This window comes from Lipophrys pholis (assembly GCF_963383615.2).
Source record: "Lipophrys pholis genome assembly, chromosome: 23".
Classification (NCBI taxonomy): domain Eukaryota; kingdom Metazoa; phylum Chordata; class Actinopteri; order Blenniiformes; family Blenniidae; genus Lipophrys; species Lipophrys pholis.
In genome coordinates, this window is record NC_137645.1 from 7,013,700 (window position 1) to 7,040,634 (window position 26,935).

General features: G+C 46.0%; 2 protein-coding genes across 7 annotated transcripts; both read right to left on the reverse strand.

The window, feature by feature from the left end:
* Positions 1-90: 90 nt before the first annotated feature.
* LOC308127908 (leucine-rich repeat-containing protein 3-like) lies at positions 91-2,352 on the reverse strand. Its single transcript, XM_080493318.1, has 2 exons — positions 2,115-2,352; positions 91-1,448 (listed from the first exon to the last, which is right to left on the reverse strand). The coding sequence occupies exon 2, from the start codon at positions 1,269-1,271 to the stop codon at positions 468-470; it is 804 nt and encodes a 267-aa protein (XP_080349444.1). The 5' UTR covers positions 1,272-1,448; positions 2,115-2,352; the 3' UTR covers positions 91-467.
* Positions 2,353-7,643: 5,291 nt separating this feature from the next.
* LOC308127814 (poly(rC)-binding protein 3-like) lies at positions 7,644-25,488 on the reverse strand. Of its 6 annotated transcripts, XM_080493150.1 has the most exons (14): positions 25,246-25,294; positions 19,992-20,102; positions 17,504-17,651; positions 17,378-17,401; positions 16,904-16,936; positions 16,701-16,817; positions 16,052-16,183; positions 15,613-15,741; positions 13,631-13,774; positions 12,388-12,429; positions 10,430-10,508; positions 10,012-10,070; positions 8,595-8,764; positions 7,644-8,209 (listed from the first exon to the last, which is right to left on the reverse strand). In XM_080493150.1, exons 3-14 carry the CDS (start codon positions 17,576-17,578, stop codon positions 8,155-8,157), a joined length of 1,059 nt encoding a protein of 352 aa, XP_080349276.1. In that variant the 5' UTR covers positions 17,579-17,651; positions 19,992-20,102; positions 25,246-25,294; the 3' UTR covers positions 7,644-8,154. The 6 variants fall into 6 exon arrangements, with proteins under 6 accessions (XP_080349276.1, XP_080349279.1, XP_080349277.1 ...); XM_080493153.1 differs by lacking the exon at positions 19,992-20,102 and having other exon boundaries at positions 13,700-13,774; positions 25,246-25,488; XM_080493151.1 differs by lacking the exon at positions 19,992-20,102 and having other exon boundaries at positions 10,012-10,067; positions 25,246-25,488.
* Between the last annotated feature and the right edge of the window lie 1,447 nt (positions 25,489-26,935).

The following is a 26,935-nucleotide window of genomic DNA, read 5'->3' on the forward strand; positions in this document are numbered from 1 at the left end:
GTTCTAATGAAACTAGAACACACAATTTTGAAAACGCTCCATGGTGTTCATGAGCCCCACCTCAGGAATTTACCACAACCAGACTTCTCTATCTGCCAGGAGTTTAATATCGAGGGCAATTCATCATATAGAAAACAAATAAACGCATGGGAGTTATGTGCGCAGTCGTCGGGTGTTCTAACGATTCTGCTCGCCATGATGTTAAGTTTCATATTGTGTTGGTGCTTTTTTTGAGGGGATTTTCAACACAGAATGATCCAATACATAGAAATACAGTAATAGATCTCTTCTAGATTGTGTATGTCTACTCTAATAGAACGTTTACTATATGGTGTAGACTTGGAGGCTCTACAGTACACAAGGTGAACGATCTACCAGCATATGTCTATGACTGCAGCAGACCCTACAGTACTAGCAGACCCTACAGGACTAGCAGACACTATAGGACTCTAGCAGACCCTACAGGACTAGCAGACACTGCTGGCTGTGTCAGAGTCCTTGGTGAGGTGCAAGGTGCTGGGCAGGGTCTGGAGGTAGTCCGTGGGCAGAGTCTTGAGGTAGTCCCTGTGTCTGCGGGCGTCCTCCTGGTTGTGTCGTACGTAGTGGACTATGTAGGCGGTCACCATGGAGAACCAGCAGAACATGGCCACGAACATGGCCAGGTCCATGGTCTTGTGGTGGAAGTTGCAGAAGTTGACTCCCGAGTCCAGGACCTGGATGACGGGCTGGCCCACGTACTGGTCCCGCACCGAGGAGAAGCAGGTGACCCGGTTTACGGTCTCAGGGTCCAGCCTGAGCTCCCTCAGGACCTCCTGCAGGGAGCACTCGCAGTGCCAGGGGTTCCCCGAGAGCCGGACCTGGGCCCGCAGCGTGGAGAAGGTGTCCCGGGGCAGACCGCTCAGCTGGTTGTGGGACAGGTCCACGGTCTGGAGGTCCTCCGAGACCCCCTGGAAGGCTCCGGCCTCCACGCTGTCCAGAGCGTTGTGGGACAGGTCCAGCTCCCGGAGGAGGGCCAGGTCTGCCAGCGCCCCCTTCTGGAGGCGGCGGATGTGGTTGGAGGAGAGCAGGAGCACGGCGGTGTTCCTGGGGAGGTCCGGCGGGACGCGGTCCAGGTCCCGGGAGGTGCACTGGACCACCAGGCCGTCCCTGTCGGAGCAGTGGCAGATCCTGGGGCAGGTGTGACCCAACACTGCAGACGCCATCATCATCATCATCATCATCAGGAGGACTGGAGGTGTTGTGGACTCCATCAGCAGGCACAGAGACCACATCTGCTGGGAGGACCAGGTCTCTTGACAGACATGAAACCAGACTGGAAGACTATGCGAAGACTCAGATGTAGGTCTTCAGCGCCCGGACCGACCGTCATGAATTTCCTCAGCTATCGGGCCCAGGAGAAGTCGCTGAGAGCTGCCGGACAGCAGGGGGCAGTAGCGCAAAATGAAACTCTGTGGGAGAGTCAAAAGTGAGTTATTTCCCCTTGTGATGTCATGAAGGGCAAATCTCTAGTTGGCCTGTATGAGCACACATTTGCTAAAAGGTGCAGTAAGTGAGGGAGATAGATTTTTCTTCACTTCTGGAGCCTCATACTCACAGATTACTGTTAGAAAACCATGAGAAAGGGAATTCTTCATAACATGGGACCTTTAAACGAGGAATTCTGACTTTGAGAGTTGTCGAATAAGTAAAATGATTCAGCTCATCACCTTCAACACGCAGAAAAACTTTCACTTTGCTTCTCGCCACTCCTTTTCGAACAGCAAATATGCATTATTATTGTTGTTGTGATTAATCATTAGTTATTTTCACATGCTATTATTAGTAATAGTATTAGTGTTTCATTGTATTTATAACTGTTGGAAAAAGACGAACCAAGCTTCCTCCTCTCTGCTGCGTAAAGTTCAACATTATCATAACAAAGGTGCGGGTCCCTGAACGCCTCACGATGAATGTCAGTGCAGTTTTATTTTAATTTATTTTATTTATAAATAAAGAAGTATGACAAAATCTGAATAACATACGTCAATACCGATGACAACAGTTAGTTGATTAGTTAATTTGCGCTCCTGGAATGAGATAAACGCGTAAAAGCTTGCGTTCGGGGGGAAACTCACCTGACAGCGTCACCCGATGAGCGCGTGCAGGCTCAGCCGCGGGGCTCGTGCAGCGGTGCTCAGGTGAGCGTTTCCCGGGAGAGGAGGAGGAGGCTGCACCGGCTGCATGGCGCCCTGCGCCTCCGGTCTGCAGCAGCGGCAGCAGCAGCACCGGGCCAAGATGCGGGCGGTTCCGCCCCCCTTCTGCGGTGCGCGCGCATCGGACTGCACGCGCGCTTCTTGGGGCGATAAACACCTGCTGTCAATCAAATGGAGACACAGTCAGGTAACGATACTTTTGACATTCATGTGGAAAAAGAGAATATCCAGATTACTTTTAATATGTGTACTCATTAAGTTGAGTCATTTAACAGCAAAGCTGGACTGGTTATGAGTTTTAATCTCGTTATTGACCGGATTTAATCAAGTTTGTGACTCATTTTATTTGAGTAATTTACTGATTTTGGCTGAATGATACACAAGTCGTGGATTCATTGTCCCTTCTGTCTTTTTATGTACAAGTTTTGGACTTATTGTTGAAAACTCGTGATGCATTAGTTTTGGACTTATTTTGGACTAACGATGTATTAGTTTTTGGACATATTGGCGCTCAGCCAGTCTTACTGTCACACCCCTTCCTCTCTCGGCCCCCCCATGACTTTGTGAGGAGTCTCCGGCTGCTCTGACATCAGTCCTCCGCTCTGCAGCGGAGGTCGTCCGTCACTAAGTGAGCCCATGGAGCCGCTCCAACCTGCAGCCGGAGCCAGCGGACGTCTCTCTGCTCCGGAGCCTCGCCGCCGGCGGACAGACCTTCATTAGACTGAGCTGTTCTTTCCTTTCCTTCTCACATTAAAGCCTGCCGTGGCGATCCCTCCCTGCTGCTGTTGTTTTGACGCTGTGACGTGGCCGAGGTGCGTCCAGCTCTTCTGCCTCCGCCAATAAAATTCCCCGACAGCTTCTTGGCTCTGCTCAGAAACGTCTAAAAAAAAGTCTGCATCCAGTCCCCCAAGACCAAACTCCAGGCTATCAGAGGTTTTATGTCCTTTATTTGTCTTCCTGCAGAGCGTCTGTCCACTTGAAAACTTCTGCTGTGTCACAGAGGCCCTGCCCAGGCTTGTGCAAGTTAAATGAATTTGTCATATTATTTGTTTTATGTGAATATAGAATCTCTTTTGCTGAACCAGCAGTTTCCTAATTCAGCCACAAGGGGGCCTCAACTCACCCGGAGTCCTAAAGGTAAGATCACATTTTGTTAAAGGAGTCATCAGGTGGAAAATCCATGTTTCCTCGTTAAAACATGGATCTTGGTGTTGGACCTCAGTTGAAAGTGAAAATCTGGAGTTTGAAAGTGAAATTGCTTTTTTTTTTTTTTTTGGTTTGTGTTTTTTGCTCAAACCAGAAAGCTGCATATGTCTACCACATTTCTTAAACATCGGTGAAACATGTTCAACGTGTTGCTCGTGGGAGATGTTACAAATGGGTAAACGGCGTAGGGGGCGCTATGGAGCCATCTGCCAGACACCCGCAGTGACTGTGTGAAATTTGAAGTGACGTGTGTGTAAATTTTCACGAAGGTTTGAGCACGTTAAAGCCGTGAAAAATGCAGACGCAGTAGAAGAATGTTAAATAAAAATAAAAAGCCCATCATCTCTCATTATGTAATTAGAATCATTGTGCAGTAATTCTGTGTAATAATGGGACAGGAGTCATAGAAACAAACACAGAAGGACAAGTCACAGAAAGAAAAATGAAACTTTATTAGTTTTTATACTTACCAACACTTTAAAATTAAAGCCTATGTTAATTACTCACAACTAATATAGATCTGCACAGAGCAAATAAACCAATCCAAAATAGTTACAAACTTCTATCACGTTTTTTTTGTTTTTACACAGAAACAAAAGCTGAAAAACAACCAAATGAAACAAAACATGTCTAGTCATTCTTTTTTTCCTGCTGTTGCTGCCACAAAGCTTCTTTCTGCTCGCTACGAAGCTACGCTAATAAAGAGAAAACTCAATAAATAATTGCACATTGCACCCTATTATTGCATTAGTTGCAGTTTGTTTCTGAGTCGCAGTATACTCATAAATGTAAATACACTGAGTAACACAAGAATATCCATGTTATTGAAATCACACGACTGCCAAGTTACCGCTCGGCGTTCCTTCAGCCGCCCGCGAGCCAAAACGTCTCCAAGCTACGCTCGCCGTTCCACTTCGTCCGACAAAGTACGAGCTGTGACGATGGAGAACGCAAAAAGAAAACACAAGTCTGGAGTTCGCGTCAAGAGTGTGAAGAATTATTGCAGAAGAGTCGTGATCCAGCGCTTCGTCAATTTACGTGACCGGACGTTTCAAAGTTTCCGAGGAAACGACATCGTTCGGGGAACAAAAGCTTGATTTTTGTCTTCAACAGTTTGCTCCAATCAAAGGTCCCGAAGCCCCGCCCCCTTGATTTACTTCTTACCTAAGCATGCGCAGCAACTAAGAGGGGGCGGAGCTTGAGTCATCCGCCATCGTTTGTTCATAAGTGGCTGGGAAATGGGAAAAATAACTGGGGAAGTGAGAGGTTTTGTTGATGTGAGTCAATGGGACTGCGTTCCTGAGGCCAATTAAAAATGGTTGTAACTTCAGGCTCATATCAGATTAAAACGGCTAAAACAGGCCAGAATACATGGAGTTGTGAAAAACCGATCAAATAGCCTCAAATAGACTCAAAAAGTAAAATAATAATACAGGAAAAAACTGTCAATCTAAAATGAATAGTGGGTTTTTTTAAGGAAAGAAAGGAAAAACGTAAACAAAATTGCTCATATAGCTTGTTTTCTAGGGGGAAAAACAAGAAGGAAAAAAAAAAGAAAAAAACACTTGTATGACTTTTTTCAGGGTAAAAATGAAAGAAAAAATCTAAACTAAGAAGAAAATATAGGTAGTATTGCTAAAACACGGCTGTAAAGAGCTAAATAGCTAAAGAGAATAAAATAGCTAAAGCGGGAAAATCCAGAATTTCTTTTTTTCTAAAAATGTATTAAAATATGCAGAAATTGTAGCTGTGACGTGTCATGAAAGCAACCTGAGTTTCTGTTGAATAGCAATTTTTTTTCGATGTTTTATTTTCCTTTATTTCAGATCATCCTCGTTTTGCACTCTAAAGAACTTTTATTTGGTGCAAAATTACGAAAAGGGTTCTTTTGGTCATAACTGACGCAAATCTGTTTGGTCATTTTAACTATTGGTCATCTCTTTAAGTGACGACAGCATTTATTAGCAAACGTACGGTAGATTCTAAGAGTTCAATATCAAGAAAAAAACCCAACTTTTGCTCCCCCAGAAACACCGAAATCCACTTTGAAAGCATCTGAAAGGTCAAACAGCAGCTGGACTCTGGTTTCTGTGTGGGATGCTGTGATTGGACAATAACATTCAACAGCGGTGTGTTTGAGTCGGCGTAGGAGCGGGCGCCGCCGGGCGGATGAATGATTGAATCACAGCAAACGTAGTGACTCCTCCCTCTCTCGTGAGCAAACGCAACAAAACCAACCGAGCCGAAGCTTCATGACCAACAAAACAAAAAAGTGGTATGTGCATCACCACGCCGCGAATAAATAAGTAAATAGATAAATAAATACAAGCCGTGTAGCAGGAAGTGTCGTCCAACGCGTAACACTCTGGACGCCACCATAAAAAGACATTCAAACCTAAAGCATCGAGTCGAGCGCATGACAACTTAAAAAAAAAACAACAAAAAAAAACATGACGAGATGAACAATCGTGGTCACGTCCGCCCAGACCCCGCGGGTCCCCCCCCCCCCCCCCCCCCCGACGAACCCCTGAACATTCCTCGGCCCCCAGAAAAAAAACCTTCGTCCGGACGTCGCCGGGAGCCGGCCGAACGGTTTGGACGCCACGCTCGGCTTCTATGTCCAACTAACCCTCCCACGTCCGAGGCGGTCCGGAGGAAAGTGTTGACGAGTCTATTGCATGAGCGCCGCGTAGTCGACTGATGTGCTAGCTCACAAAAGTCCTTCGAAAAACTAAAACAACGACAGAGTAAACAATCATTTAAAGTTTCAGTCAGTGTCTGGGGTTTGTCTCTAATTCCTATTGGAGCTGATAGGAGGAGTGGGGGAGGGGAGGGGTTGTCTGGGCTCAGAACGATAGCGGAGATGAAAAGGAAGTAGCGGTAGCGTTCACGTCAAAGTATGAGGATTATTGCAGATTATTTGTCGTAGGGATCACAGGAAAAAAAAAACCATTCAGGATGAAGAAGTTGGATTTGTTTTCTCGTTGACGGTTGAATGACGGATCGTCAGCACCAAGACTGTTTGTTCCGTTCGTAAAGTTACGTTCCAGAGGCCCCGGCCTCTTGGTTACTGTTGCTATGGCCGATGCTGCTCTGGAATGACTGCATAACGACCCTAGTTGCTAAGCGCGACGCTTAAAGCTACACGTGACGGATTACTGAAGTGACTGACGCGCTGGCCGTGAACACCTGAACCGACTTCGCGAAATAATTTCAAAGTCCAAACCAAGTGGCCATCCCGACAAACAATCCACAATACGACAAACATAAACTTCGCACAGTAGCGGTAGCGTTGTGGTCAGAAAGCATTCGCGCTCACCTCAACAAACACCTGACGCCACAAAAGCTCCTGTTCACGGTGCAATTATTCCCCCTTGTGGATTAAATAGTGTGTTGCACCCACAGACATATACCCCAGAAAATGGCAGTAAGAACAACAGTAGCTAAGGGGGCGGGGCTAACGGAGCGACGTATGCATTTGAAAGTAGCTAGGAAATGGGAAAGATCTCACTTCTGAGTGGCAAAGAGAGTCGCCAATGGAACTTTGCAGAGCGAGAGAACAAATATTTAGGCCCCGTCCACATGAGCCAAAACGATCTTTTACCATATCACCATAAAAACTACTCAAACGATGCCCTGCCTATAGGTGGTGCTGTGACGCTGCCACAGGAAAATGCCAAAAATGGAGAAATGTACCAGGTCCAACATGTGCTACACGAATGCAGAGAAAAATCCATATGAATGTTTTCCAACTAGGAAAGTATAAGGAAGTCTAACAACAATACAAAGTTAAGTTACAAAAGTCCTTGTAAGAAAACAAACAAGAGTAAACAATCATTTAAAGTTCCAGTCAGTGTCTTCGGTTTGTCTCTTAAGTCCTATTGGAGCTGATAGGAGGAGCGGGGGAGGGGCGGGGCGGGACGCGACGGGGGCCCGAACGATCTGAGAACGTTATCGGAGAAGACGACGGAGCACAAAGATCTAAAGATAATAATAAGATGAGAAGGAGCACGAGTCTAGCGAACGTACCGAAACACAAGACGACACCAAAAACATGCAATATAAGCAAGAAAACCGTCCAGTCGGGAAATCAACGTGACGGGAGGCTCCAGGAGCGATACCATTGGCTAAAAAGGGTCATGTGATGCAGCAGAGTTATGGGTGGAGATTAGACAAAGATGCAAATCAGGACGAAAGCAGAAGAGTCTCGGGGGGGTTTTTTTGTTGTTTTTTTTTGTAATTTTTGCGATATCGTATGAAAGTTGTTGAATTTCGGCTACATCCCACCACACTCTGCCGATAGCATCACTGAGCAGCTGCTCTATGTAAAGTCACTACGTTCTACCACAGTCTGCCAGCGGTTACGAGATTCTACTTCAAAGAGATGTTCTATGACGCAGCACTGACAGAGAGAAAGAGAGAGAGAGAGAAAAAGAAGAAAGAGCATAACACAAGTTGTTCCTAATAATAAACATTCAACATGCTTCCACAGTTCTCTAAAAAAATCTAACCGACAGAAAAGTTCTTTTTAGGATTCTTTTTCAATTTTTTTTCCCAAAATTTTTTTCTCTTTTTTTCTTTCTTTTCTTTTTTTTTTCCCCAAAGATTTCGATTGGCTCTCTGAAAAAAAAAAAAAAGAAAAAAAAGAAGAAGAAGAAGAAAGTGAGCGCAGGTGGTGGTCGGGTGTGTTCGGAGAGCCAGAGTCCGGAGTGGTCAGTCACTGGAGAGGGCCAATCGGAGGAGCCAGGCAGGGAGCTCAGGATGTGGTCATGGAGGATGGGTCGTTCCACATGGCCGCCACGTCTCTGAACCTGGAGGAGGAGGAAGACGAGGAAGTGGAAGATGAAGACAGGTAAGGAAGACATTGCTCCAGTTTTACGTAAAGGTCCCCGACCACACCAGCCCAAAACCGTCTTTTCTTCTCCCCGTCATTCTTCAAAAGTTTCCCGTTCACAAGGAAAACATCTGCGTCCATGAAAACGACTCAAAATGATGTGTATATGTGTCAGGCCAATAGGTGGCGTTATAACGTTGCTACAGAAAATTGACTGTACTCTCGGCGATTGGACCACTGAACAGCGTTGGGTCTGGGTATACTTGGTTGTATTGTACGGCGCAGTGGGAACGAGGCTGCTGGTTCCTTTCCGTTGTTGCTACACAAGGGTTCTATGAGAAGAACATGAAGTAACGGGGTACCTTGCGTTGATGAGGTACTGGGCCAGGCTGATGTTGGCGGGGGTCCCTGTGATGGTGATCTGGCGCTCCGATGACCCTTCCATGGCGTTAGCAATTTTGATCTGCGCCCCAGACATCTGGCGGATCTCGTTGATTTTGGTTCCCTGGCGTCCGATTATGCAGCCTATTAGCTGGGAAGAAAAAGTGGGCGGGACTTAGGATGGCCGGAGCACAGGATGGAGACGGGGGTTGAGGGACGATGGTGGTGATGCGTGTGATTGGTCCGTCCCGTTAAGACGATCAGAGGCCGCGCTGTCGCTTCGTGTCAGCAGGAAGTGAAGTTCACCCAGAACGCCGTCGAGCTCGCCATCAGAGCTCGTCTCACGTTCTGTTTGAGTTTTCCGACAAAGGTTCCACCTCTGAGATTTAATATATGAGATTAATCTCTGTAGTTTGTCTGGTAATGGATATTAAAGCTGACGCAGCAGCAGCGAGCCCGAGGCAGCGAGAGCGATGGCAGCGTGACTTTAGGAGTGACTGGAAAGCTCCGACTCACTCTGTCACTGACAGCAGCAGTGAGAGTGTGTCGGCAGAACTGGAGTTGATTTCTACAATCTAATGTGGAAACAATCAAACTAATTCATTCTAGGATTATTTAAGCTTTCAGATTCTGGGTTAGACGCTGTTCAAAAAGCCCCAAAAAAGGCTTGAAAATGGTTTTAAAACATTTTTAGTAAGTTTTATCATCAACTGAAAATAATAAAAAAATAAAAAAAATAAATAGAAGAATTAAACTTAAAGTAAAAGATTTTCCTTTCAAATAAAGATATTTATAGAATTCAGAAATAAAGAAATATGATAAATATTATATGGCATAAAACATTTTTCACTATAAAAGTTTGTGAATGACTAATAACAGTTACAATATACTTAAATTGAAACAAAGTAATTCACTAAATAATTCCATTAAACTATTAAATTAAAAAAAGGCATTATCATAATATTAAATATGAATACTTTTTAATGTGTTGAAAAAAAGATCTAATTAGAATTTAAACGTTAATAATTGAGTATATCAGAGGATATAATTTATTTCGAACCGAAATAAAATCTGAAAAATATCTTTAATCTAATTTTGTAAAAGGATTTAGCATAAAAACAATTACAAATAATATCTGAAAAATTTCCCAACAATTTTTTGAATTAGAAAAAAATTGTTTTGATGATGTTCCTCTATTATATTGTTTTTTTTAATGTTTGCAGATTTTTATTTATTGTATAATAATAATAATAATAATAATAATAATAATAATAATAATAATTATAATTATTATTATTATATAATTATTATTATTACAAACAAAACCTCTTTTTTGGAGGTAAAAATAAAAGTGCGACCCGCAACAATGGCTGGGCACGGGAAAAGAAAGGTACTCACATCATTGGGAATGGTGAGTTCATGAGTACTGGCCTGGTTACTGGCATCCAGACCTGCTGCTGAACACAGGACAGGGTGGGGGGGTGGGTGGGGGGGTGGGGGGGGGGGGGGGGTGTTAGCATGGCTGTTTGACACCAGCACCAGGTGTGATCCTACAACCCTACCAGAAACAAACCAGCGTGAAGCTTTACAAAAACAAACAACACACACACATAAAACCAGGAAACCATGGAGGAGAGCAAAGAAAAAAAACCAAAGAAACCTCAACGTGAACCAGAGCAGACCACCAGCAGGCCATCAGGAGCAGAGAAGACAGGACAGGACAGGACAGAAGAGCCAGAGAGAGAGAGAGAGAGGAAGAGGAGGAAGAGCGTGTGAAAACGAGAAGAGGATCTTCGGTGAAGAGGTGGGTACGTACCGGGGAAGGCAGGGGTGGTCTGTCCGAGGGGGGTAAAGGGGGTTTGCTGCATAGCCAACTGGTGGAGCTTGCTCAACTGCTGAGGGGGGGAGGAGGAGGACAGCAGAGCTATGAGGAGGTCATCGTTAAAAACACGCACACACACACACACTCACGCACACACTCACACTCACACACAGAGGTCTGTCCACAGTGCTACAAGATAAAGAGGATGTGAGGAGAAGAACCGACACACACAGGTTGAGGACGAAGAAGAAGAAAAAGCAGATGAGGAAGAAGAAGAGGAAGAAGAAGAAGAAGAAGCTCATGGAGGACTTGGCCTGAGTGTGTGTGTGTGTGTGTGTGTGTGTGTGTGTGTGTGTGTGTGTGTGTGTGTGTGTGTGTGTGTGTGTGTGTGTGTGTGTGTGTGTGTGTGTGGAGAGGGGGCTCAAGGTGCTCCACCTCTATCGGTTACTGTTGCTGTGCCCGCAGCGTAACGATCCAGAACTCTGTTAGTGACCGTAGCAACAGTCGCTAAAGGGGGCGGGGCCAATGGAACCCCACTTATCTCCTTGGGGAGTCGTTATTGAAGGCGTGGTTAAAGACGTTAGCATTGTTATTGTTCTTGAACTACTCGCAGATAAACAGTAATCCCTGTTTCATTTGGAAAACAGACACTTCTTTTAAAAAGTGTCGACTCGCGAAGCTGCGAAGGACAAAGCTAAAACACGATACATGTTTTCTTTTTGATCTCTGGTTGTGTGTGCCAAATACAAGACACAGGCCATTTCTCAACTCCACGTACGCAAGTATGTACTTGTGATTACGCAAGTACTTTCTTCGAAGTACAAACTTTGAAAATTTCTTGCCAAATGCATTATGGGTAATTTGGCTTCCCAAGTCGACACAAGTCCGATCTTTGTGAATCCTTAATAAAGTGGGCAGAGCGAGTACACGTCCAGGTATTTTCACTTCCACTGCTTTGGAATTGATGCTAACTGTCTGGCAACATGCTGTGAGACGAGTTGCCGATCAGCTCTTGGTTGTGTTGCTGCTCACTTTTGAGTCCTTTGGCCAGTTTTCTTTTGGCCAGTTCATACATTCCACGTGTCTGCAGGGCACACGTTGGTCCTTCTGATGTAAATATCGTCATCCACCCCTGTGCGCAACAATCCACGCGGACTCCTCTACGGACGACAGCGTGAAGCCCAATTTTTGTGCCTCTGCGGACTGAAGACACCAACCGCACATGCGCCAGAGCAACTAACAACAACCACAACAACAATTGACGCCTACTGAGCGCTTGTGCGAGGAGATCGGCCGGAATCCCTCTCCCTACTATCACATTCAAGAGAGGAGAATGTGCACTCGGTAGAGCGCATTCCTTTGCCAACGCCACGTTTGTTTGCGGAACCAAGTTGGCATCACTAGCACGTTAGCCATTAACCCACATTGGTGCTAACTGGCCAGTCAGATAGCAACATCACCGTGCAAAGCACTGAGCGAGGACACAAAGGATTCTGGATTCTTCGGACAAAAGGAGGAGAATGCCACCACCAGAAGTGAAGATATCTTCTGGATCGTTACGTTACGTTATGGAATGCGTACCGACGTGTTTTGTCTCGTTCGGACAGGGACTGAGACTTCACCATTATCTGTTTTCATATGTCGTCATATTGTCTCTGTGAAACCTTCGAGATGAGCTGCTGGCTTGGTGCACTGGGTTTAATTCCACTAATAACTCAAGCCCTCCACTAAGCGTTGCTGCTTCAATGCCAAATCCCCCAGAAACTCCCGCAGGCCAAGCCTCATGAGGTCCACCAGCAGAGGGCAGAACATCCAGAAGAAACACGTCAGAACAGAAGCTGTATTAATATTAGCAGTTAATATTAATAATGGGGAAAGAGAGTGAGAGCCTGGCTTGGGGTGGAGGAGAGGGGTGGTGCAGCTGGGTGCTGCCTCGCGGAGTGAGCACTCACATCTGGATGAGGGATGGCGTACTGTCCTTGAATGGTGTAAGCCTGCGAACAGCAGAAAGACTCATTACCGTGTGATTATAAGAGTCAGAGTAATGTCACACACCACACACACACACACACACACACACACACACACACACACACACACACACACACACACACACACACACACACACACACACACACACACACACTCAGTCACATGACATCATGCACTACACACACACTCACTCATCAATCAGATCCAGTTGAACTACGTCAATACAGAAGGACTCAGACAGGAGGAGGCGGGTGGGGGTGGGGTTGGGGGGTGGGGGGGTAGTGTGAGTCGTCCTATTGGAGGGTGTGGATCCACCCGGGTCAGAACTGAACTAGACCTCATTGGAACTGAGCTGCGACTGAGTCCCGCAGTGAGAGCAGGGACGGCTCCGGGGTTTGGATTCACGTTACTGGAACCGAGTCGCGATGTGAATCCAGATCAGACCACATGGAAGTACAAAGGTATGGTGTTCTTAAGTCTGAGCAAGGTCAAGATCTTGATCTTGACTTGGTCTCAACCCCTTAAGTCTTGAACTTGTCTTGGTTGTGAAATCCTCTAGTCTTGGTCTTGACTTGATTTTGTCTTGGTCTTGATCTTGGTCTAGACCTTGTATTGGTCTTCTTGTTGTCTTGGTGTTGTCTTTTCTTGTCTTGGTCTTGAAATCCTCTGGGCTTGGTCTTGACCTGGTTTTGTCTTGGTCTTGGTCTTGGTTTCGGTCTAGGTCTAGGTCTTGTCCTGATCTTGGTCTTGGAATCTGCTGGTCTTGGTCTTGACTTGGTTTTGGTCTCGGTATAGGTCTTGTCCTGGTCTTGGTCTTGGAATCCTCTGGTCTTGGTCTTGACTTGGTCTTGGCCCCTTAAAGTCTTAGTCTTATTAGCTCTGGTCCTGGTTTTGATTTAGTCTGGGGTTACGTGCTCTTGACTACAATACTAGTAAGACAAAACTACTTATGTGTTTGATTCTTTAGAAGAGCGTCATTTTTCTCTGTTCAGATTCACCTGAGTGTCCTCGAAACATCAGACTAGTTTCTCTCAGTTCTGTTCCGGGCCTGGGTGGTACTGGGTGGTGGAGTGACTATAACCAGCAGTGATGGCTGCATGCTAGTGGTGGGGGTGGTGGTGGTGGTGGGGAGGGGGGTCAGGGGGAAAAGGAGGGTCAGTGAGGCGGGGAGGCAGAGTGAATAAAACCTGGTGCGACACTAACAGGCAGTGGCTGGTGCTGCAGTAAGAGGCTGAGGTTGGCTGTGGACGCCCCCAGAGGGTCTGCTCTTACCTGGCCACCTGAAAAAATGACAGGGGTGGAGGCAGGCTTGGGGCGGTAGGGGATGGTGGCACCTTTCGGTGGGGACTGAGGAGAGAGCGTGGGGGAGGAGAAGAAGAAGGGGCGAGACGTGGAGAGAGTGTTAGCCAAGAGAGAGGCGCCCTACGAAGTGAGAGCAGAAGGGTGGGGTGGGGGGGCGGTGCCTGAGGGAAGACGACCCGTGACACAGGAAGTGCTCGTGCTCACATCCAAAGTCCAAACTGTGGCTCAGTGCACCACGACACTCCCATTGACCTGGAACACCACTTTCAACTGGATAATGATGACTCAACACTCCGCACCACGGTGAATGTGTGTCGGGGGGGGTCCGCAGGGCGGGGGAGTGGGTGGGGGGGGTGGGGACTTACAGTCAGGTCACACATGTCCCAGCTTCCAGGGCTAGTGGCATCGTGAGCGCCCAGCGGAGAACTGGCTGAGCAGATAGGTTGAATTAATGGAGGGAGACAGAGACGGACACCGAGACAGTGTGTCTGGAGCTTCATGCTAAAGAACATGGACATGGACGTGACTCTGAATAAGAGAAGAATTGGCAGACGGCGGGCTAGCAATACGTCAGAGAACCCAGATAACAAAATGTAAATACATTTCAGCATGTAAGCCTTGGTTCCACTGCGCAGTATGTGCCGGTACGGTAAGGTACGAGATGGTACGGTAAGGCAAAGCACACCGACCCAACTCTGTTGCATGGTTCCACCACAGAGAGTACACTTAAAATGTAGTCGAGGTTGTGAACGCTGCATATGTGAACAACAACAGGAGGGTTTATATGGTCGATGAGCTATTTATATATGGCGGCTTATCGAGAGTGACTATCGTCACTACCAATCAACAGACGGCTGCGTTGTCACTCCTCCTTATGGAACCATAGCGATTCCTCAGCAGAGGGTCTACGAAAAGTTACAATGGTTAAGTACAGTACAGGTACTATCGGTGCTATTCACAACTTTTATAAGTGGAAACGCCTGAAACCCTGTAGTGTACCATCCCGCGCCATCTCGTACCATCCCATACCAAAACGTATTGTACCAGCACATACTGCGCAGTGGAAATTCCACTTTTGTTATCAAATATAGAATATTCCTGGTGTCTCATCAGAGGCGAAGGCTCCATTTCCACGACAAAGTTTCAAGTGAAAACGAATTCGTTTCAGAAATACTTCATATTTATGCGGTATCGCTTTGAAAAAAACGTCCATTAACACAGTTACAGGATTTTATTGTGGCTTTAATAACTTCGATCATTCTAAACATCATGGGGCTGGAACTCTTCATGTGACACACACTTATTGGGCTTTTCCACGAGCAGCTACTTGACTCGTCTCGTCTTTTCCATTATGATACCAAGTACTTTTCTACTCAACCGCTGAATCGAGATGAAGCTGTGACGTGGGCTGACGGCCACTGACGGATACCACCAGTGTTATGGATTAACTGGTTTCCTGGTCAATGCCTTTTTACCTGCATGACCAGGAAAAGCTCCAATGACTCCACCCATGCTGAGGTGGCACAATATTGTTATGGAAAACGGGCAAAGCTGAGTCCGAGTGGAGTAGTACGAGAACTGTGTCATGGGAAAGCGCCAATAGTTCTGTGGTTCTGTGTCTGACTCTTGATTCATATGAACATTGCTCACTGAAATGAAGCTGATTTAGGCCTTTTAGCAGGTTAGCTTAGCATAAATGCATACGAGAGGCACCACTGTAGAACATCACATCGTCAGCCAAAGCTGACAGGGTCAGTAACAGACACAAAGTACCGTGTCAGTTTAGTCTTACTTAGTGAGCCAGTTTGTTAATTCGTGATGGACGTTAGCGTAGCAGTGTTCATAATGTGTTGACGTCCCCCGCGTGCCCCCCCTCACTGTACCTCCAGCATCACCACACATATCTGTTTGACACACTGGATGATGGCCTCCGGGGCGCCCGAGATGGTCACCGCCCGCTCTGTGGAGTTCGGCAGCATGTCTCCGGCGACCTGGACCTGAGCGCCGGTGGACTGCAGGGGGTGGTGGACAAGGGAGGAGGGGTTAGTGGGGTTGTTGTGGTTAGGGGGGGGTCATAGAAACCAGAGCTGGAAAATTGGCCATATGTGAGGGTCACAGAGGCCTGGCACATGAGGATGGTTTTTTCGACTTTATTATTTATTGGGGAAATAGAACTAAAAAGAAAAAGAAAAAAAAAAGGAAAAAAATAGAGAAGAAAAGAAATAAGAGGAAAAATAAGAAAATAGAAAAAAAATAAGGGGAAAAAATTAAAAAGGGATAAAATAGGGGAAATGGTTTTTTTTAGCTTTTCCATGACCCCACCTCTCTCATCTCTTTGATCTTGGAGCCTCCTTTACCGATCAGTGAGCCGCACTGACTGGCCGGCACCACCAGGCGGAGCGTAACTGGGGGCTTACTGGTGGCCGGACTGTTGCTCATCGAGTTGATGATGTCCTGCAGGGGGAGTAAATCCTGTCAGTGTGTGCGTGTGTGTTTGTGTGTGTGTGCATCTTCATGTATTATTTATTGCAGGAGTGGCGCAGTGGACCAGTGGAAAGCTGGAGCGCGAGTCAGACACAAAAACACACACACACATACACACACACCACTGGCCCAGTTACAGAGGGTGCCGCAAGGTGAGATCAGCACATTTTTGTGGGACGTCCTGCTGCCAAGTCCCCACTCTGAAATCCACTTAGAAATCACACACACACACACACACACACCGGGACCTTGCATCAAAACTTAACATTAACTGCAATTCTTCCAATTATAACGTAGCTGCAGTTCTAATTCCGATCACTAGGGGTCGGACCTTCTTGGTTAAAAAAAGGAAAAAACAATCGAGATTTCCTTTTGCTTTTGTTTTTGTTTCTTCTTGTCTTTGTTCTTTCTCTTTAAAACAATTTGATTTCTTTTTTCCTTATCTTTTTCCACTTTGAGTGAAAAACTGAACTTCCGTGTCGTCTACCTCCTCGAACTTGTACGCGATCATGGCGAAGGCCTTGAAGATGGCGTCCGTTGGCCCCGTGATGGTCACTATCCGCTCGGGACAGTTTCCCTCTGAGATGTTGATGCGCGCTCCGCTCTGCAGGGACCCAGACAACAAACCACAATCACTCACAAGTATCAAAGTGAAGCGAGAATCGTGACGGAAAGGAGGGTTTTTCTTACGTCTTCACGCATTTTCTTCACCGTCTCTCCTTTCTGGAACACAAGAGAAGAAGAAGAACAAGAGTCAGGCTTGGCTTGTCCTGAAGATGCACCTTGCTGCTCACCAAGCACTGGTCAGTGTCACAGTCAGCACTGTGGTAGCTACGGGTGACAAGCACACGGTTGAGCAAGGGTCTCCTGGTGAGAACGAGGTCCAGTTGTTGCCAGTGACGGGATCTAGGGTCCATCCAGGACACTGTGTTGTAGCTTAGTGGGGAAGAATTTGTTGGTGACACAAAGGTCAAGGTAGGAGCAGAGCTCAAGGAGTCGCTGTCTCCTCTTTGGTCTTAGCGTGCTTGCCTACAGCGTATAGACCCTAGTTTAAATTTAAATGTTCTGTGTCGCTGCTGCCAATGGGTCAATTCGGTGTCGAAATTTCCCCCAAAGGGAGATTATAGCAGTTTGATAAAATTACAATTTGTTTATAATTCTTACCTTTCCTATGATGCTCCCCACTTCCTGCAAAAACACAAAACACAGAGATCGTCGGCGTTAAGGCGTCAACGGTGGTGAAGAAAGTCACCAGAATCCACTGATAGTGTTGAATTAACTCCGGCTCACCTTTCCATGCATGAGCAGCCGGATGGTGAGCGTCACGTTCAGGCCGCCTTCTGATTGGACCTTGATGGGCTCCATGTCGGGATTGGCCGTGAAGGACGGGACGTGGTCCAGCGAGACAGGAAGTTGCAGGGCCAGCGTGGTGGGAATCCTGAGACACGATGAATAGATGCAGACGACGCAATACAAGTTTTATTTCTCTTTATTAATTAATTTATTTACATTATTCTGGAAGCTTTTGTTTACTTAAAATATTTGAATAGATAGTCGTTTGCCATTAAAACCTCAGTGTGTTGTTTTTTCAAACTTAATCTAGAATTTGAAAATTTGGACAGAATTTTTTTCCCTTTTTTTTGTTTTTCTCCCAAAAAAAGAAAGAAAAAACAATAGGGATTTTTTTCTCCATATTTTCCATATTTCCTTTTTTTTAATGTAATTTTTTTCTTCAAAAAGCAGGGAAAAATTCCAGATTTAATTTTCTTTTTCCATATTTTTCTTCAATAATTCAAAAACACAAGAAAAATTACTTTCTTTTTTCTTTTTCCCTTTTTTGCTTTTTGTTGCTTTTTTTCTTTCTTTTTCTTGAAGAGAAAAAAGACAAAAACAAAATCTAAATTAGTTTTTTCTTTTCCTTTATTTCTCTCAAAAAAGAAATGGAGAAAAAACAGGGGATTTGTTCGGCTTAGCATTTTTTTTTGTGTATGTTCTTAATGCCCCGAGGTAAAAATCACCAATATAGAAGATAAAAGCTTTTTATTCATTTTGTTCCTCGGGGGGTGAAAGTGCTCGCTGTGACGAGGAGAAAAGAGCTGAGTGAATGTAGGTCAGCATATGTCTCCTCCATATTTATTTTTATCTGCTCAGCCTCCCCTGCGCTGATCCAGCCTGACAGCTGCTGCAGTGTGTGGCCTCCGCCACCGGGGCGCGCTGCAGGTCAGGCTGGGAGCTGCTCACCTTCAGGCACACAAGTAAGAGTCTCAAAAAAGCGGTTGCCTAAAGAAAGTATAGAAACACTAAATCTGAGAAGGAAATGACTTAAAACTAGTGAAATGATGTGTCCATGCAGCAAGTACATTTTACTTGGTAAGAAATCTTGAAATAAGATTTTCAAATGGAAGATAATCCTGTAAAATCAAGGACTGAAAATTTATAAAGAACTTTTAAAAGAAGACATATGATCGATCGATTGTAAATCTTAGTTCGTGCCAAATCATTTACAGTGTTTAACGGGTCATAAAAATAATGATAATAATGAAAAAATATTGAAATATGTTGAAAAGCTAATAATTTAAAGTAGTATTTTAATATTTAAGGCGGAATAATGAAGAGCTTCATGTGGCTCTGAATAAACATTTGCTTTCATTTTCATTTTATTTGCATCACACACTCATTTTCAAAACTGGTCGAATCTCCGGGTAAAAAAACAGATAAATAAGGTAAAAGTTATGTCAGCCAGATCTTTTTTCAGATGATTTTTCTTTCGATAAATAATTTCAGACAATTATCATGTTTTGCGGCTCCAGATAAATCCTCTTTGGTGCAAAATCTTAAAACGGCTGTTATAATCATAAAGGATGCAGACCCCCTGGTGATATGAAAAATATACATTTCTACTATATTCTCCGTTTTTGCCTGAAAATTTGAAGAACATTTTGAATATTGAGTTTTTTTTATTTCTGTGAATTAGAAATGTAATGCAGTTTCAATGTACAGTGTGTATATTTGTTGTGGTTGTGTTCGTTTTGTGGCGGTGCCTCCAGGTTTCTCTGTGCTGTTAATCTGTGTTGGTGGTGGTGGTGGGGGGGTGATGGGGGTGGGGGTGGGGGGGTTCTGGTGGGAGGCCAGAGGAGGATTCTGTTGCCAGCTGTCTCTTTGCAATCTCCCAGCGGAGCCCAGATTACATAAAGAGCCTTAATCCCGCTTTAAGAGCCCCGAGCCAGCAGTGCGAGGGTTGGGGGTGGTGGTGGTGGTGGTGGAATGATGAAGTCTCATGCTGAATTTCTACCTGGAGCACCAACCCTTGAACCCTGGAACCCTGGAACCTGTGAACCCTCGGACCCTCCACCCTCTAACCCCGGAGACCCTGGAACTGAGCACTACTGTTGGACTCGAAAGCTGTCTTGAGACCACATTTTCAAGATGTTTGTCTTGACTCTAAAGTCTTAGTCTTGTTTTGGACTTCGTATGCTATTCTCTCGTCTTGGTCGTCTCTTGGTCTTGTCTTTTTCTTGGGATTTGCTGGTTTTGGTCTCGGTCTTGTGTTGGTTTTGGACTTGGTCTTGGGATTCTCTGGTCGTGGTCTTGTCTTGGTCTTTTGATTTTCTGGTCTTGGTCTTGGGATTCTCTGGTCTTAGTCTTCTCTTGGTTTTCGACTTGGTATTGGGATTCTCTGGTTGTAGTCTTGTCTTGGTCTTTTGATTTTCTGGTCTCGGTCTTGTCATGGTCTTGGTCGTTTTCTTGGTCTTCAACTTCAGAAAAGGCCAATTCATACTTTCCCTGTCCGCACAGGGTCCGTGTGCCGTAAACATCCACGGACCCCTCTGCAATCGACTGTGTGGAACCCAATTTCTGTGACCACGTGAACTGAACACACCAACTGCGCCTGCGGCAGAGCAACAAACAACAACAACAATGGAGGCCTACTGAGCACCTGTGTGAGGAGATCCTCTGTCTACCCGTCTGTACAGTCACAATTTAAAAGAATATAAAGACAGCCAGACAGCTCGGAACGAGTGGAGTGAAATATAAACTTGATCTATATCTTTGTGATCGTTCACATTACATAATAGGATTACCGTCGTGAGCCCTGACATGTAGTAAGAATGGATGTAGTTAGCATGTTGGGCCACTAGTTGGTGCTGTTGGTTGTTTTTGTAATGAAACCACACACACATGCAGCAGAGAACAATACGCTATAAACATTAACAATAGAGAGAACACGGTTATTCTGTCAACTATAAAACTATCAAGTCCCAGGAGAACATGGACTGGGAGTCATGGCCTCCAGAAGGCAGCCATGTTTGTTATTGTCCCTCTACTGAGCATGTGCAGAACGACGAGTTACTGTGACCGTGGTGCGATCAGTAGCAGTGTTTCACAAAAGGTGAGTTTTGCCGTTTCCACGGGGACGGAGTGGGAGCTCTTTCGCAAAGTTCCACTCACTCGAATATTTCCCAGGTAAACGTGTAAACATCGCTTTTATCGAATTATTAGGAACCAAACCTGAAAGGGTTAGGGTTAGGACCTGATTGTATTTCTTCTTTCTTTCTCCTTATACGCCAACAAATCCAAATTTGCTCTAAAACTCACTAAGCTCATCAAAACCAGCCAAAATTTTGATAAAATGTAAGAATCAATCCCCAGAGTGCCAAAATGTGCTCTCTAGTGCCACCTAGAAACACTAAGATGGCCACCACGGCCTGTAGGAATGTCGTAAACGGATCAAACCAAAACTCACTTTTTCATCTCATCAAGACCTAATGATCATGTGCCAACATCCCTGACTTAAATCCAACGGGAAGTCCGCAATTTGCTTTTCAAAATAAGATTTCCTCCCCATTTTGGCCCTCATGTAAATGCTATCTCCTTTGAGGGCGAATATTGTATCGGCTTGAAAACACAATTAAATGACAGAGAAGACGCTTCTGATGAAAAAGTTGCTTACAACTTTGTTAGAACTCGACCAGTTTGAATTTTCTTCTTCTTCCCATTCAAAGACAGTAAAAGCTCTGATGTAGGGACAAACTAAACTCCAAGGGCCATCACAAGGACAAATCGTAGGACCAGTTGATATACGAGCCAAACACTAAATATGGTACAGAAGAAACACGCTTATTTAACATATAACTCAACCAATACAAAGATGTATACAAAATAAATACAAAATTATACACACACACACACACATACACACACAGTGGCCCATTAGCCTTATGGTCTCTGCTGCAAAGTGAAAGCTGAGAGGAGTTTCAGCGCAGCAACGCTCTGCGGGGACGCAGCGATTAATCTCATCTCAAAATTAATATCCGTCATCACAACGACCGAATATTCACAGCCCTCTTATTTGGGCCTCAGATCTCAGGAAAAACCGCCCCGATCGAACACCTTGAACAAGTGGCGACTGTGGCCCTGACTCCTATCGACAAAGGGACCAACAAGGACCCGCCGAACAAGGCGATACGACATGTGGGGAAGATTCCATAAAACGTGGCCTTTTGGACGAGAGACAAAAATGGTGCCATCTTCTCTCTTCCCAAAATGTCCAGCCTGAGTTATAATGGACCCCAATGGGAGGAAATTCACGTTTTTAACTTACTCAACTTTTGAGCTGAATCGTCTCCTCAGTCATTTGATACTGTTGTGAGGCCAATACGATTTTCACCCTCAGGAGATTGCCTTTGTTCATGGGCTAAATGGCAGTGGAACTCTTATTTTGACAGGCCAATTGTGGACTTCCTGTTGGATTGTCAGCACGTAATTTTTAGGTCTTGATGAGATGGAAAAAGTGAATTTTGGTTTGATCTCTCGACAACATTTCTACCGTTTTTGTGTTTCTAGGTGGTGCTAGAGAGCACATTTCGGCACTCCCGGGATTCATTTTTACATTTTGTTGAATTTTTCGACAGTCTTGATGAGTTTGGGGGGTTTTTGCGTTTGCTTTCGGGGGTGAAATTTGGGTTAAGTTGACATGTAAGTATACGAAACACTCCAAATACGATCGGGTTGTCGTAGCGAGTTGTTCTGCACATGCTCAGTAGAGGGACAATAACAACATGGCGGCCCCCAGAGTGTCATGTCTCCATAATAACAACTTGGTCGTCTATCCATACAAATGTCTGTGTTCTCCCATTGTTGATGTTTTTATAGCGTTTTGTTCTCTGCTGCATGTTTCCGTAGAAATGGACTTTGTCTTCAAAACATTGCTGTTCAAAAGCTCTTCCGTACCTTCTGCATTGTGTACGGATGTACTGTTATTATCTTTAATTTTCCAGCAAAACACACCCCATGTCAATGAAACAGGCCGCGGCAGCCGTCAGCATCACGGCAAAATATCTGACAATGTTTGGTTGTCTTTCGTCGAAGACCTTGAAGACGGCTGTCCTTGAACCGGGCTCATGGTGCAACGTGGGACCACCGATCTAGAATTAAGATATGTGTGCCTGTTGTGTATGAGGACAGGAAGTGGATTTATATGTATTTCTATACGTTGTGTTTGAGGCATGTGCGGGACAGGAAGTGGCCGGTTGCAGGAGATCGTTCCTGACATGTGACGGAGGAGAAAGTGGGTCAGGCTCGGTGCTGCTAGCCTCCTCCTCTTGGATTAATCACGCTTTACGCTCGGCCAGGCAGCGCAGCACAAAAAGCAACCCCCCCCCCCCGCCCGTCCTCCTCCCTCCTCTTCCTTGCTCTTGAAGAATCCGCAGCATCGTCTTTTTGTGCGGCCGCATGCAGATGCAGTGAAGCGCAAACACGCCGCCACCAAGCAAAGTTCAGGGAAAGTTTTGTAGTAAGTAATTTTCTACTATTTACGGAAATTTGCAGGTTTTTGAGGCAAAGTTCAAGTTTTTTTTTCTGATCTAGTGAGTGAAGTGACATCAGGCTGTCTTCTTGAAAACAGTCTCACTTTTAAACAGAAAAAAAGTTGAATTTGGGGAAATTATGGTTGTAAAGTTTGTGTTTTTATGTGAATTCATTGTGAGATCACCACGTTAGAAAGTCTGGGGTTTAATCTGTTCGTCCTAATCCACACACACACACACACACACACACACACACACACACACACACACACACACACACACACACACACACACACACACACACACACACGCACACGCACACGCACACGCACACACTCTTACTGATGGTAGAAACTGTTCAGGAGAAACTCCATACTCCATCCATCCATCTATTCGCCCATCCATCCATCATCACTCTATTATCCATCCATCCATCCATCCATCCATCCATCCATCCATCCATCCATCCATCATCACTCTATTATCCATCCATCATCACTCTATTATCCATCCATCCATCCATCCATCCATCCATCCATCCATCCATCCATCCATCCATCCATCCATCCATCCATCCATCCATCCATCCATCCATCCATCCATCCATCCATCATCACTCTATTATCCATCCATCATCACTCTATCATCCATCCATCCATCCATCCATCCATCCATCCATCCATCCATCCATCCATCCATCCATCCATCCAACCTCAGTTGAGTAAATAGCAGGTAACAGTTGGATGTATTAGCATTAGCTTCATTAGCTTTGTTGGCTTCATTAGCTTCGTTAGCTCTGAAAAACCATCCGTGTTTGTGTGAACTGAGACTTTGTACAGTAAAGTGTGACTCGTGGCGTCTGAAAACACTTTGGACTTCGGCCTGTACGAAGTTCTGAATCGCCCTCTGACCGCGGGTCGTTCTGTACGACTCGACGCGGCTCCAGAAAGCTCGCCGACTGCTCGCGTCAGATGTGTGCAGCTGCCCCGTGGACATGTCGGTGCTCCAATTACAGGAGCACAAAAGGGAAATTAGCGTGCATGTAGGGCAGCGTGCGGGCGGGGGGACGGGGTGGGGGGAGGGGGGGCACAGACGGTGACCTGGATGATGTGGGGTTTTTTTTGCCACTAACAAGCAGGAAGTTCTACATTTGTGGGAACTCGGGTTGAGGTTTGGAAGAAAAAAAACCTTGAAGTTTGAGAAAGCGCGGGGGGGTTCCTGGGAACGAGCATCTCTGCGCTAGTCGGGCTTTTGTTGGATGCGTTGGGGGGTGTGGGGGGGGGGGGGTTCGCTGCTATGACACGGCTCTCGGGAGCTGTCGGTCCTCATCAGCAGTGCCGGCATCCCAGTCGCTCAGCACGGATCACAATCAAAAACAATGTTATAGCTAACATCCTCGCGAGTCGTCAACCCCAACCGCACACCACTTCGAAAAAGTAGCTTTAACGCGAGTGTCGGAGGGACAGGGTGCGGGGGAGGGGAGGGAAGGGAGATTGGGGTTGGGGGGGGGGGGGGGGGGGGTAACGCACCATGTTGCAGCGCTATGAGCCCAGCGCCAAGTCGGCCATTTTAGATTTGCCACGATTTGTAACGTGAGATCAGCGCTTGTCACAAAGTCATGGCTCCCATACGGCGAGCTCCAGTGGGGGTCACCAACACCCCCTCCCCCCTTCGTCACCCCCCAACCTTTCTTTTTTTTTTCCCATACTGCTCTATTTCAGTCAACTCGCTTACGTTTTCACGAAATTTTCCACCTCACTCTTCGAATTCGACGATTAGCTGCGATGCTAACGACGGGCGACGTTTATGGAAGCAGAATTCCGCCTGCGATAATGAGAGTAATGAAGTCCTCGCTAATGTCCCAGTCCGTCCTCGCATGTGCCACTAATTCCTCAACAATGGAGCTGCTCACGCTTGAACCCAAACAATGCCCCCCCACACACCCCCCAACCCACCCAAAAAAAACCTGGAATTAGCTAACGAGCCAATAAGTTTTCCCGTGCCACTGCTCATTATTGGACTAACGATTCAGTAAGATAGTCAGTTAATTAATTATTGACGGCATCGACTCAAACTCAAACCGAATCTCACTCAAGTTGTCAACACTTTCAAATGCCAAATATTCACGAAAAGATTTTTAAAAATAACAAAAATTCATCAGAATTTTAAGGCTCCGGCGACATTTTAAACATTGTTTCCCAAAGTGAGACGGGAAGAGGAGTTTACCTTGGCAAAGTGCAGGAAGCAGGAAGACGATGACCACTCGCTCCGATGTCAGATCAAAAATCACCACGGGAATTTATTATTTTTTTCCCCCCTTTCTTTTCGCTCTGCCCACCACGAACGCCGGCCCCTGATTGGTCCGTTCCTCGGCGCTTACATGAGCGGCGGCGGGAACACGTGACGTGGCGATGGAGCGGAGCGACTGCCAATGCTTCGTGGCGTTTAGGTTTGTAAATAGGCCGAAAGATTGAGGGGTAATCTGGGCGAGCATCACCCAGCATCACCAACCTCCCCCCTCAGCTGCAAACGGGGGAATGGAGGGTGGGGGTAGGGGTGGGGGGGCAACGGGCATGAAGAGGGCACAGCGTCTGAGGATGAGCTGGTCTGAATCAGAGCCGCCGCCTCGGGGGCGAGCGCCCCAACGAACCACTCTGACCTCTTTCCCTTCAAATAAATACCACAAAAAAAGAAAATTGTCACATTTCTGAACCGAAAACCGTCACGATACTCAAAATCTGCATCACACTGCACCAAACTGTGGTCTTTGGAGAAAAAAGTAAAAAAAAATGAACAGATTTACATAAAATTCTGTGGTTTTTACATTAAAACTGCACCAAACTGTGGTCTTCAGAGAATTTGTTTTTTTAAATCAGCAAATTCTTTGATTTTTGTGCAGAAAATCCAAGAAATTGTTAAGTTTTTCAGTGTTTTGGGCCAAAAATTTCAGAAAAAGTTCTTTCTAATGTTGAGAAAACAGATTTGTTTTAATTCTGCCGTTTACTCAACCAAAAACAGACTTGACGTCCTCTGACCGGTCTGGAGCTGCTCTGTGGAGCTGAGGTGGACTGGTGGGCAGTGGGGGGGCAGCGGCGCTCGAACCGCAGCTCCTGACGTGCAGCGGCGCTGCCCGTGACGCTTTAATCTGCCTGCTGGAGAATTACAGAGCTTTGCAGAGGCAGATTGTTCAATCCTGCACAAATCTGAGATCTCTCGGATTAATCAACACACACACACACACACACACACACACACACACACACACACACACACACACACACACACACACACACACACACACACACACACACACACACACACACACACACACACACACACACACACACACAGTGGATTAGGGCCAGAGCTGCTTTCACTGTCTGTACCTGTGAGGCACCGCAGGGAGAGAATACAAGTAGAGCATTAAATCTGCTCCACATCCATGAGGAGGGGGAGGAGGAGGAGGAGGTGGAGGAGGAAGAAGAAGAAGAAGAAGAGGTGTTTGGATTAAAATGACTAAATTGTCCAAGCTGTGACGTCTGAGGTAAATACAGTGAAAACTCCCAGTGTGTGTGTGGAGGTCAGAGGTCATAGTGAAAGCATTGTGGGAGTTGTACTAGCGAGTTGGCAGTAACAAGGAGCACACAGAGGGTGGACTAGACCCCCCCCCCCCCCCCCCCCCCCCCCCCCCCCCCGCCCACACACCCACCACCAACAAACACACACACTCGCTGATGGCCTGCAGCAAGGTGGTGAACTCGGGACGTTCCAATATTGCCCCCACCCCAACCCCCACCCCCCCTCCTCGTCATCAGGGTGGCGGGTCCTAATGGAGGCAGACGGGCGTGAAGGAGAGAGTCGATTGCTGTGATAGACCGGTTTCTCTATCAGACCAGCTTCTCCCTGGAAGTCGTTC

Coding starts and splice junctions, on each gene's coding strand:
- LOC308127908 (XM_080493318.1), bottom strand. CDS start 1,271: ATGTGGTCTCTGTGCCTGCTGATGGAGTCCACAACACCTCCAGTCCTC.
- LOC308127814 (XM_080493149.1), bottom strand. CDS start 17,578: ATGGAGCCCATCAAGGTCCAATCAGAAGGCGGCCTGAACGTGACGCTC. Junction 10,509..12,387: donor ACGCCATCCCTCATCCAGAT/GTGAGTGCTCAC, acceptor TCCCCCCCTCAG/CAGTTGAGCAAGCTCCACCA. Junction 8,210..8,594: donor CAGTACCTCATCAACGCAAG/GTACCCCGTTAC, acceptor CTCCTCCTCCAG/GTTCAGAGACGTGGCGGCCA.